At 47.5% G+C, this 12,442-nt stretch overlaps 1 protein-coding gene across 1 annotated transcript in view; it reads right to left on the bottom strand.

Annotated features, from left to right (window-relative positions):
• Window positions 1-2,659: 2,659 nt before the first annotated feature.
• The window catches only part of LOC135565125 (transcription factor SOX-6-like), a 189,963-nt gene continuing 180,180 nt past the window's right edge, over window positions 2,660-12,442 (bottom strand). Inside the window, exons 10-11 of the mRNA XM_065011167.1 lie at window positions 8,162-8,282; window positions 2,660-2,823 (exon numbers count right to left, since the gene is read on the bottom strand). Coding sequence (XP_064867239.1) covers window positions 2,660-2,823; window positions 8,162-8,282 — 285 coding nt within the window. The remainder of the gene's footprint in view (window positions 2,824-8,161; window positions 8,283-12,442) is intronic.

Raw genomic sequence — 12,442 nt, 5'->3', positions numbered from 1 at the left:
GGGTAAAAAAAAAAAAAAAGACCTTAAGTTGATGACTTCTTTCAAATCCAATCAGTTTTCCACATTGATTAAACATAATTTTCCAGTAGAAACTAACATCATAATGTGATGCTTCCTGTACTTACAGGTAAATGCACAGCTCAAATTACAGTAGTTGTCCTCTCACTGACAAGGAGCCACAGTGTAAGCCAGACAACTGCCGGACAAAGTGTCTCCTCATATCCTCTCACCACAAATGACACATCTCCTCTTTGTAGCTCTGTTGTTCTTGTTGACTAAAAGAACATATTGTCTGCTTCTTTTGTCCTGATGTGACTTGTGTGACACACACAGAGCTCCTGCTGTGTCCTCTCTTGGCGTCTCCCTCTGTTTCACTGGTAGACTTGAGGGAGATGGGCGGCAGAAGCTAACACTATTATCACTATGAGAGGAGAGAGTGAACTTAATCACTTCCATCTCTGCCTTCATATTCTGTTTTAATCATCCAGTCCCCCAGCACTTTGTAGAAGAAGTGATAGGAGTCACATGGTTAGCTTGTTGATCCCAGCACTAGAGAAAAGGGCATGTTTGACTTGCCTTGCTGTTTTAAGGGAGACTCTATGCAGGGTAAATAGCAGCCGGCAGCCAGAATATACCACAGGCGGACAGGCTTCAATTAATAGGAATGCACCTCTTTTTGTTTACTGAGTTCTCTAAAGGTCAGCCAAGTCATGGTCTTGGAGGCTCTGTTTTCGCCCATTCCCAGGGTTAAATACGTTATCAGAATTAATGGCTGAAGCCCCCTCCTCACCCCAGCCTAACCTTCAGATATATGGCTATCCCATCTGACCTAGAACACAACTAGAAATAGACACTCAGTGGGGCTAGACTGTGCTAACCTCAAGCTTTCTCTATGATACGCAAACAGAGAGTAACACACACACACACACACACACACACACACACACACACACACACACACACACACACACACACACACACAAGAAGAAGAACATGAGCAGACTCATCCCACACCTTCCATGTTCCTGATTGTTCTTCCCATGGCTGCATGGCTCGCTGCGTGATAAAGCAGGGCTCTCCAGCTCCAAGCATTGTTAGAACTTGCCAAGGCTCATTAATGCTGAGAGCGATAAGCTCTGAAGGACAAATTGTGCTCATGTATCAGCAAGAAGAAAAAGTTACAAGACACTTTCCTCTCAGCCTTCCCCTCCCCCCTCCTCCTAGTCCTGTCTCCTCTGGTTTTATTTTGTTCCAGTCCTGGCTATCAGAATCCTGGCTATCAGAATCCTGGCTATCAGAATCCTAGCTATCAGAATCCTGGCTATCAGAATCCTGGCTATCAGAATCCTGGCTATCAGAATCCTAGCTATCAGAATCCTGGCTATCAGAATCCTGGCTATCAGAATCCTGGCTATCAGAATCCTGGCTATCAGAATCCTGGCTATCAGAGAGCTTAATGTTTAATTGCTATCAACAGCTTATCACTGGTGTTGACAAAACAGGGGCCACAAAAAGCAGGCGCTTGGAGAGTTGTTTTTGTTTCTTTCGCTCTCCTTTCTCCTTTGTTTCAAAGGCAGAACATTAAATTCTACTGACGATCCTTATTCAAGTAGTTTCAGATAGCCTTAAATATTTATGATTACAGTTTCAAAAGATATCCTCAATCTTCATACTTCACAGAACTGCAAAGGGCACTTTGATAATTTCTTAAGCAAGCAGACAGGAGTAATAGCATTAGTGTAATTGTACAGAGGGTTTCGCTGCTTCCCATAGCCATTCTGTGTATTGGTTATGTAAATAAAACTCAGAGAAAGTAACCTGGGGAATACATATTGTCAATTTGGATAGAATTGCATGCTCGGGCCTGGAGAGGAGCTGGATGGTAATAGTGCTGATAATTATAACGGTAATGACTATGAAGATGGAACCCAGATAATTATCTTTATTAAACAGTATAGCCTGGGGTTAGCCCCTGACTCCAGTTCAGCTCTAACAGCTTCATGTGAACGCCCCTGCAGGGCTTTGGAGCCTATCCCAGCATTCTCTCCTTCTGTTCAGGAATCTCTCTCTCTCTCTCTCTCATGCTCTCTCTCATGCTCTCTCCCGCTCTCTCCCGCTCTCTCTCATGCTCTCTCCCGCTCTCTCTCATGCTCTCTCTCATGCTCTCTCCCGCTCCCTCTCATGCTCTCTCTCATGCTCTCTCCCGCTCTCTCTCCCGCTCTCTCTCATGCTCTCTCTCATGCTCTCTCCCGCTCTCTCTCCCGCTCTCTCTCATGCTCTCTCTCCCGCTCTCTCATGCTCTTTCCCGCTCTCTCTCATAACCTCTCCTGCTCCCGGTCTCCCGATTACATTTAGACTGCACACCCCTCTGTCTGCACACAACACATACTGCTTTAGGTCATACAGTGTAATGCAGGAACATCAGAGGTCTGTATTTAACTTTCCTAATACAGTAAACAGTCTCTGTCTGATAGATTCTGCAGGAGGTGATTCAGGTAACTGGAGTGATTTTCATTCCCTCTAATAACTATTATCATCCTAACCGCCATCTCTGGTGGAGCTATGGGGGTAAATCCTCTATAAAACAGGGTAAACTGCATGTGTAAGGTGATAAGCTTGTAGGAGCTAGGGCCTCCAGGATTATTTAGTGTGCAGCTCACTACTTAGCATACAGCTGCTTAGCCGTTTTTCTGCCCTGGGCTTGGCAGGCGTCCTGAGCAGCATTCTTTGTGGTAGCACATACCTGAAGCTGGAGGGGGCTGAGTCCTGACGCTGCCGCAGCTGCCATTGTGGATGGAATGAACTGCACCGGGTAGTTGTCACCTGTCGGGGGGAGAGAACAATGTGCACAGGTTGAGACAATGAGCTAAGGGAGCCGGGCCTACAGCGGCCAGGCATGTGCCAACACAGTCCCTGGGCCCTCCTCTCCCTCTCCTCTCCTCCTCTGGGCCCTTGGCTACCGGCCCAAACATCTGCACCAACAAAAGGCTCAGCTGGGCCGACTGGAGCAGCATTACTCAGGAACGTATCCCTCCTCACCACCCCCCTCCTCACTAACCCCCTCCTCACCACCCCCTCCTCAAACTCCCACTCCCTGCTCTCCATCTCCACGCTGGAAACCAACAGGCACTATGAACAGGCACTGTGTGTGTGTGTGTGTGTGTGTTAAATATCTGGGTGATTATAAGTGATTACACAGAGGAAGTGGTGTGTTCTCTCAGGCATTTGTAGACATGCCCTGCTATTGTTTGACACAACATTGTTTGTTTGGCAGTGAGAGTTTTGGCAGACAAGAGAGAACAGTGCTTTAAGAAACTAGTTAGAACAAGTGTGTTGTTACAATAACACGGTTAACAAATAACATTCTTATCTTGGATTCACATCAATCTAACCAGTATGAACGACTCTTTTTATATCATTTTTCTTTGATTGCTTTACAGTGCCTTTGAAAGACAGGTATGAAGTAGGTGGAGTCTATATGATTGATGTTGTGGGAGCGTTGAGTGTGTCACTCAGTACCAGAAGCCTTTACACTCAGCCCAGTGTGTTCAGACAGACAGACAGACAGACAGAACAACCCCAGTGAGACGGGCCAGGTCAGTAGTGTAGCCTACTGGCGTGAGGGGAGCGGAGAGGGGAGGGGAGTGGAGAGGGGAGGGAGGGGAGGGGAGTGGAGAGGGGAGGGGGGAGGAGGAGAGGAGAGGAGGAGAGGAGAGGAGAGGGAGGAGGAGAGGAGGAGGAGGAGGGAGGAGGAGAGGGGAGGAGAGGGGAGTGGAGAGGGGAGTGGAGGGGAGGGGAGCGGAGAGGGGAGTGGAGAGGGGAGGGAGGGGGAGAGGGGAGTGGAGAGGGGAGGGGAGGGGAGGGGAGGGGAGGAGAGGGGAGCGGAGAGGGGAGTGGAGAGGGGAGCGGAGAGGGGAGTGGAGAGGGGAGGGGAGGGAGAGCGGAGAAGGGAGGGGAGCGGAGAGTGGGGGTTGACTGAAGCATGCGTACTGAGGGGGAATTGGCCCTAGTTCAGACCCCACTTCCGCCTGTCACTTCATATGGAGCCATTAAGCCACAGGCATGAGGGTACATGTCTGTACTTTTGAGGAAGACACATTTCAGTTGAATGCATTCAGTTGTACTGACTAGGTATCCCCCTTCCCCTTTTTCTTCCTTCACCCTCACTTCGCAATCTTGTACAGCACATTGTGATACAGCCAGGAAATTCAATCGCCATTTAAGGCAGGGGCAAATCAAATCCGGCCAGTGAAGTGATTTCAAATTGTCTCGTAGGAGGGGTGCGGTGTGGGTCGTTACTATCCGCATGGCCTTTCTCTCTCAATGCATGAGTATGCCATCCCTCTCTCTGTGCAGAGGAGGAGGAGGAGTGGGGGAGTTCTGCGTGACTTCAGGGGGGGCTAAATGACAAGTCATGTGAAACCAGGGAGGAAGTCATGTGAAACCAGGGAGGGGTCAGCTGCCAAGAGAGGACACCCCCGGCACTGTACTGGGGGGTCTGGAGGGGGGTCTAGAGGGTCCAGGGTGGTATGCAGACTCCAGTAGACTGGGCGTGCTGCCAGCCTGGTGTCAGTAATGAAAGAGAATCAGGGTTTTAAAGTGTGCTGCTGTCCTGAGGACGGCTGATCCCATGGTCAGGCCTGAGTGATGGATCTCTAGGAGGGTTAAACAGGGGGGGCAGATGGGGGCAGATGATGCCATGGCTGTGTCAGAGCTGGGGACATAACTCTGGCACGCTATGGATCGGGTGTTTGTTGTCACTCCTGGAACTGCTGAGGGATGAGATGGATGGATTCCCTTCATCATGACAAGTCGGCTGCCGGAGCCCTGATGCAGCACAGTGACCACTGTGATACAAACAGGATCTCTCATCCACAGTGAACCAAACTCAAGGGTGATTTATGTCCTGTCAGAGCTTACATACAGAGGGTCCTCCATAGGAATTAACCAGTAATTTACCTCTGATATGGTCGGTACTACCAGCAAGACCAGTATCAAAGACATTCCCTGTCCAACAAGACAGATGGGGCCAACGAGCCGCTAGCTGTTCAACATCATAATGCTATAGAGAAAGAGAAAGCAGAGACAGACAGGAGCTGCTGAATGATGTTTAAAGGTCTGTGATGGTAATGGTGGAGAGAAAGGTTCATCTCATCCTGCATTCCTTTCTCAGCCAGGTGGCATGCTGAAAAACGGGCCCAATTAAGTGGAGTTATGTGGGACTTAGCGGCATTGGGCCCTGACCCTCTAAATCGGTGAGCACCCTCATATCTAGTGCAGGGCCCTCCAGCTGCCTGGAGCCTGGGCTTGAGGACACCACAGCCTGAGAGCCTGGGCTCAACACTAATGAAAAGGAGTGGGTAGGACCATAGAGCAGGGCCTGATGCAGGAAAAGCCTCTCTCTAACAGAGCTCTTCACCACTGGGCACCTGATGCCAAGGGCAATGTAAAATATTCTGTCAGAATACTGGAGTTCTTTGAAAACAAGTGGCTCTGGAATGATTGTTCAATTACTAACTCTATTCCCTCTTTCACTTTCTCTGTTTGAAGTGCTAACAATGTCTCTATCCAGCTAAACAAGGCGGTGAGAAAGTTGGTGCTGAACAACAATAGAAGGCCCAACACCTGTGAGCATGAATGGCTGACACTGATTCCATGGAGCTCTAATGCAGCCACTGTATTCAGTCACAAGAGGGACAAGCCAGTCGGTTATTGTGCGGCGGCAGAAAACAGAAATGTAGCAGCAGTCATTCCAGCTGGATGTCTGTGTGTCCTCATCATAGCATAGGGACCCAATGACCATGGAGTCATTCTGCAGAACCATTAGACTACTATCAGAGTGAATGTCTCTGTGTCCATGCAAACAGAGCGAGCTGGCGTCTATTTGTTTAAAGGATGACCTGCGTCTCTGCTCTGCCAAGCAACGTCAGGGCCATTGAGCACAGTGTGCAGAGGGAGAGATGGCGCGATGCTACGACGCTGGCAATAGTTCTGTCGTCGTGGCAACACCGTGGGGTCGAGGTCATAAGCAGTGGTCCCGGGGAGGGTCTGTCTTATAAAGATGACATCAGATTAGTGTGCCCTAGCGTGGAAGTGAACGCTTGGCCACTTCCCTACGTCTTCATGGAGGGTGGACACAGCAGCATCCTCTGATCTAGCAGACGGGTCATAAGGTAGGATCTTGCGTTGGGGGTTGAGGATAGTAGAGACGTTAAGCTACTTCAGTTGATCATGGTAGTCATTGGTAGTCATTTTCAGACCTTTTTTCCTTTTCTTTATGAATAACTCATGAATAATTCAGGGATTGTGTGTACACATGGCGACCCATGCATGCCGTGAGTCCATAATACCTTCTGGTATTTGTACTAAAACATTTTCCATGTCAAATGTATTAAAGAAATCGACAGGCAAAAGAATCCCCTCAGGCGCTGTGTTCCAGCTGTCATGCCTCTGTAGTTCCAAAATAGCTGACTATTTTTTCATCCTGTGGCTTTATCGTAAATGTATTAGCTGCACTACCACACCTTTTAATGTTCTGCTATTTACCTGCTGACTAGACTAGCCAATCTTACTCCACCCCCTCTGACTTCCTCCAAGTCCCGGAGTTACCTCAATGTTGTGCCACGAGGCTAACAACAAATGTATTTCTGAGAGCATTCAGGAGAGACAAAAAGAGGCCTGGACTTTCCCTCCCCCCAGGTCAGTCAGGGAGATGAGAAAACCCTTGCATGTGCAATATTACTTTACTTCCATCCGATAGTCAATGTTCAGCAAGAATTCAACTGGAATACCCAGCCATAGAGCTAAGGAGAGAGGATGTGTGGCTGAGTCCACTCCAGGTCAAGGATCTGCCTGAATATTTAATTATAGAAGCCCAGAGTGGCACATCTTTAATTCTCAGCAACAATGAGCAGGGAGTCAAACAACAAGTCATAGCAATTTCCCACAAATTTGTTTTGGGATTTGGAATGTGTTGCGTGTGGAGCCATTCTCTTTCTCTGTTCGTCACACAAAGGGAGAGGGAGGCAAGCTGCTACAGGCAAGGGGAGCAGAGGCACCTCCGGGAGGGGGCCTTCACCCTTCAACCCCACAGGACAAATTACTCTATGCCTGGGAGACACTGGCCCTCCTCTTCCTCCTCTCAATTTGACACCTTAACCCTGACTCTTCTCATCTCTTCTTTTTCCTACTGTCTGTCTGTCTGTCTGTCTGTCTGTCTGTCTGTCTGTCTGTCTGTCTGTCTGTCTGTCTGTCTGTCTGTCTGTCTGTCTGTCTGTCTGTCTGTCTGTCTGTCTGTCTGTCTGTCTGTCTGTCTGTCTGTCTGTCTGTCTGTCTGTCTGTCCGTCCGTCCGTCCGTCTGTCTGTCTCTCTCTCTCTGTCTGTCTGTCTCTGGATGAGTGACATCTGTCAGCTCATCTCCATAAAGAGATACAGAAGGACAAGACACTATCTCAGAATAGTATGTCTGGACATTAATACGGCCCTGTTTCTGGTGATATCACATTCCACAATATGCAGTATGTTTAAATTGACATCTAAGCTGTACATAATCCTTTGAGTGATTGATGAGTACAGTGAGAGAGTGAGGGGGTCAGTGAGTACCTAGGTAGAGTACTGTGTTACTGCAGCAGGCAGGTCCCTCAGCATAGTGATTACAGCCAGAGAAGTCAAGACACTTTCATGTTGAAAAGCTGTTTACATTCCACTGCTCCTTTACTCATATCTATTGTTGAACAGGCATGCTGCCTTGGAGTTGAACACAGAACCCTCCCCAAGGCTTGGCTCCACTTACAAGGTGACATAGAGTACAGTACATTATCTGCCTTGGCCTTACTGACTACACTTTTATTTGGTGCCGTATGGAGACTGGGATATGTGTAGTGTAAGGATCCTATGATAACTGGGGCAGTGAAAATTAGCATTACTGACATAAAATACATTGCAAGTAAATGTATGCAATATGTAACCATAATAAATACGTGGGATAGAATATATTGGGAAAGACCCTTCATCAATGTCAGAAGATGACCCATGCTGTCAAAATGAACCTGTGTCTGTGAGGAGGAGAACTGCATGTACATAACATTGAGAAGTAGACAGAGAACAGGACGGACAGAGACACAGGAAGAAACAACAGAGAGAGAGAACGAGAGGAGCATACCTGGCTTGTAAGAGATTCCTGGTGGAAAGAGAAAGCCCTGCTGGGCTGCGGCGGCTGCTGCCAGGGTGCGCTGGTCGTGTGGAAAAATAGGGATCATGAGCGGAGGCATGTGACCCTGGACCTGCTGAACAGAGAGAGAAGCTGAGATCAGAGAGAGGCCTAGCTGAGCTGCAGACACAGAGCAGCACACTGAGGCAGGCAGGCAGGGGGAGAGGAGAGGGTAGCACAGAGCAGATCACAGCCTGGCCTAACACGTCCTGACAGGGGGCTCTGCGGCTCTGACGGCCCTCGTGTGCTCACACAATACCTGGCCCGGCCGCGTCTGTTCCTAATCCCCCCAACACTATTTCACATAGGAACATCAAAGGACCCTGCTGCACGCGCATCCCCCCCCCCCCCCCCCCCAAAGGACGGGAATTGAGGTTACATTATGTATTTGAGCACCTGTAGAGGGCTGTGTGGTGTGTATGGTGTGTGAACGGCGTGTGTACGGTGAGTGGGATGACCGGTGACAGATACAGACTGGTATGGGAATGAATCAACAAAATGTCCTCAGTCTGTTCGCTGTAGTGTCGGTGGTGTCGTAAGATGGGAGGTCGAACCATAACGCTTTATACAGACATGTACAAACAGACAGGGACACCCTCACACAAACAACCTGCCACCCTGACTGACAGGGGAAGATGAGCTCAGATATACAGCCTCTATCTCATACTTTTGGAGGATCATTTATACAGACGATAAAAGCCCAGGCGATCCGGTAATTTACAGCAACCGGCTTTCAGCCGCTGTCTGTTTGTGATATTTCATCTTAACGTCCAGAGCCATGCCCTGCCCCCCACATATCCTACACGGCTCCTCAAACTGTCTAAACTGTTTCAGTCTAACATTATTAACCTTCACTGTCCAGGCTGAAGCTGACTGTCCTGTTCTGACTCTCTACAGCAAGAGGATAAGTATGTGCTCTCGCTGTGTGTGTGTGTGTGTGTGTGTGTGTGTGTGTGTGTGTGTGTGTGTGTGTGTGTGTGTGTGTGTGTGTGTGTGTGTGTGTGTGTGTGTCTGTGTGTCTGTGTGTCTGTTTGTTTGTGTAAGTGTTTTTGTGTGTGTGTATGTATTGTTAATGTCTCTTAGAGGCAGTGAATTGTGTGGGGAGCTGAAGCAGACCCCAATCTGACTGTGATCCTCTGCTTCCTGCCTGCCGGTGATAGGGTGCAGCCAGGCTGTGTTGGGCCTGCGAGGGTTAATCTAGCACCGGGCCAGCCCACCTCAGGGGAACCCACCTGGAAAACGGGTTAATAAAGGTCAGCCCCCAAAATAAACACTTTACAGAATGTTTCTCCATTCATCCCTCTTTAAAATCAACTTGCAATAAAACGGGTCTGGGTGCAATTACTCCCGCAGCATTGGGGCATGAAATCAACCTGCTTTGAGCAACGACTTTTCCCCCACGTTCTAGCTGAGGTCTGCTTATGATCTCTGTCTGCTCCCCCTGTGTGCCCTGATCTGGTGCAGCAGGGGCCGTTCCCCACCGCTATATGTCCTCAGGACCACTCTATCGATCTGGCCAGAGGTGCAGAGGTAGACTCAAAACTAAATAAATAACACTTTCTGTCTACGGAGCTTTTCAACAAAGTGCAAGTATAGAAAAGGAACGGAGAAGCATGTCATTTCCTTTTTTCTTTCCTGTAATCTGAAAAGTATTTCTGTAAAATGTGCTGCGGCTGGAGAAAAGTCGATGACCTGGGAGACTGTTGGAAACGACCTTAAATAAAATGTATTTTTCATTGGGATTGGTGTTCCAGGTTTCTAGGCAGAGGGGATGAAAGATGGCCCTTGGCCCCGCATGTATAGAACATATGGAAAAATGAAAATAATGAATGTCCCAACATGAGTTAGAGCCAGCGACAGGTGAACAGGTACACTGGGGAACAGGGACTGCCCTGTGTTGGAGTGTTCGTTCTATAAAACCAGATGAAGTAAGTACTACACTCACAGTGCAGAGAAAGACTCTCTCCCTCCCGGTAATGTCAGTCTACCCCCAGGAAGGTTATTAAGGTTAGTCACAAACATAATTGCAATTAACCTTACTCGCACTAAAACTAACAAAACGAATCAGGCTAAAGCCAGGGTGTTACACTGAAACAGCTGCTCCAAATGTGGAACGTAAGTATTATTGTAATAAGCTGAATACACTGAGCTTCATAGATTCAACACATTGAATCATAATTCTATTACTCCATAGCTATTTATCACTGATAAATGTTGATCTATTCCCTGTCATCATTGTTTCAAACAGTAATATCATCAGTTTAGTTGTCTAATGAAATCAGACGTTTGTTCATACAAAAGACTGAAATAAATGTGTTTAGGCATGTCGACACTAATTACTGTAGAGATCTCTAGGAGCAGAAGGAGATTCTGTTCGGATATGCCAGATCATTGGAATCTGAGTGAAAAATCTATATCAAGAAAGTGCAGTGTCAATCAGACAATAGCTAAACTCATCAAACATCCTGAATGTTGCCTACAAACAAAGCTGTAAATGAAAAGGTAAATCTCTCCAGTGACAGCACTGTATTTTTATTGAATAGATATCACAATAAAGAGATTTACCCAGGCCAGAGGAAATATGAATATGTATCGGGGAAAATAAGGGCATTGGGTTTGAATGGTTGTGATTTACAGTAATGAGCACTGTGCATTAAACTTTAATTTACTCTGCTAATGTCAGAGAAAGGGAAATCAAATCTGGAGAAGCTTCAAAGTGCCAGCTAATAGTGGAAGTCTAGCCTTCAGCCTGTCAATTAACACATGGCACGGTAGTTCAGCAGACAATGCATTTATCAATTTACACATTATCACTCTCATTTTCCATTGACTGGAAACAACCGTCAAAAAAGCATCAGAAGAATGGCAGTTATGAGGATACGTTGTTGATAAATTACAGATCAGCTCCCAGACAAAAGACTTCCATTTCAGTGTGTGTGTGTGTGTGTGTGTGTGTGTGTGTGTCAGTTTCTCCACACTTTGTGGCAACACCAGACCCTGAAAGAGTTACCCTGAAGTTCATCTGCCTATCAGCTGGGACCTCAAACTATTCCTATTGCCAGGATGATCTTGAGGAGTCTGATAGAATGAAGTGGAGCAGATGTGAGCAGAGCACTTGGGCCGCGTCCTCCCCATTCATTGTTACGCTGCCACTGCTCCCTCTTTGTCTTAGCACTGCTAAGCACTGGATAATACCATTTCACGCCATCTGCCCCAACGCTTCATTAAAGATACATGAATGGGCTATCTTATGAGGAACAGGTGCTATTGTTAGTCCCAGAAGACTCGGCACTGAGGATCGGACTCTGAATACTTGAGGAAGAGCATCTGTAGTGATCAGTCAGACAGATAGTTGGCTGGGGCTGCTCCCTCTGCCAGCACACGCACCAACAGAGGTTTCCAGGGGTGAGAGAGGCCTCTCAACCGCCTTGCAACATGTATCATCAATTCAGATGACCTGATGAAGTCTGTACCAGTCCAGAGTGCAATCTGTTTCGCTCTCAACGATGTGCTGGCATAATGAGAAATGGCACTAACTCTCAGTTTTAATTAGATTTAACACTGTGAACAAGATTGTGAATAAATAGAATAAAAAAAGAACTCAAATATATCTGTGAATATAATAAAAGATGACTGAAAATAAAGTGTTTAAAACCAGCTTGAGTATACAGTGAGATTCATTCTAACTGAATCAATGGGCAGACATGAGAGAAAGCACTGGTCTTCTCTCCTGTCACACACACACTGACAGACACACACAGACGCAGACAGACAGACAGACAGACAGACAGACAGACAGACAGACAGACAGACAGACAGACAGACAGACAGACAGACAGACACACACACACACACACACACACACACACACACACACACATACACACACACACACACACACACACACACACACAGACAAACACGCGCATGCAAACAAACACATACAGGTGCAAATGGAGATGTACAAGCCATTACTTTGCTCAATAGGGCCCCTGTCAGCACCTATGCTCCTCACTGTCTGGAGTGGTCTTTAAACAGGGCCCAGGAGACACCCTGCAGCACTACCGACCCAGCCCAGCAGGCCCCCCCGCACCCCCAAACACTAACACAGTCTGATCCTCACCAAGCGTCACTGGGATGCTGTCCTCTTCCCCTTTTTAAAGGAGGAGGGGAGTTGTCTTAACATGTCCAAATTCCCTCAATGTTGACAAGATGAGACAGAAGACAGAAAAG

This window comes from Oncorhynchus nerka, linkage group LG27, assembly GCF_034236695.1.
Source record: "Oncorhynchus nerka isolate Pitt River linkage group LG27, Oner_Uvic_2.0, whole genome shotgun sequence".
NCBI lineage: Eukaryota > Metazoa > Chordata > Actinopteri > Salmoniformes > Salmonidae > Oncorhynchus > Oncorhynchus nerka.
This window is presented reverse-complemented; position numbering and strand designations above follow the sequence as displayed.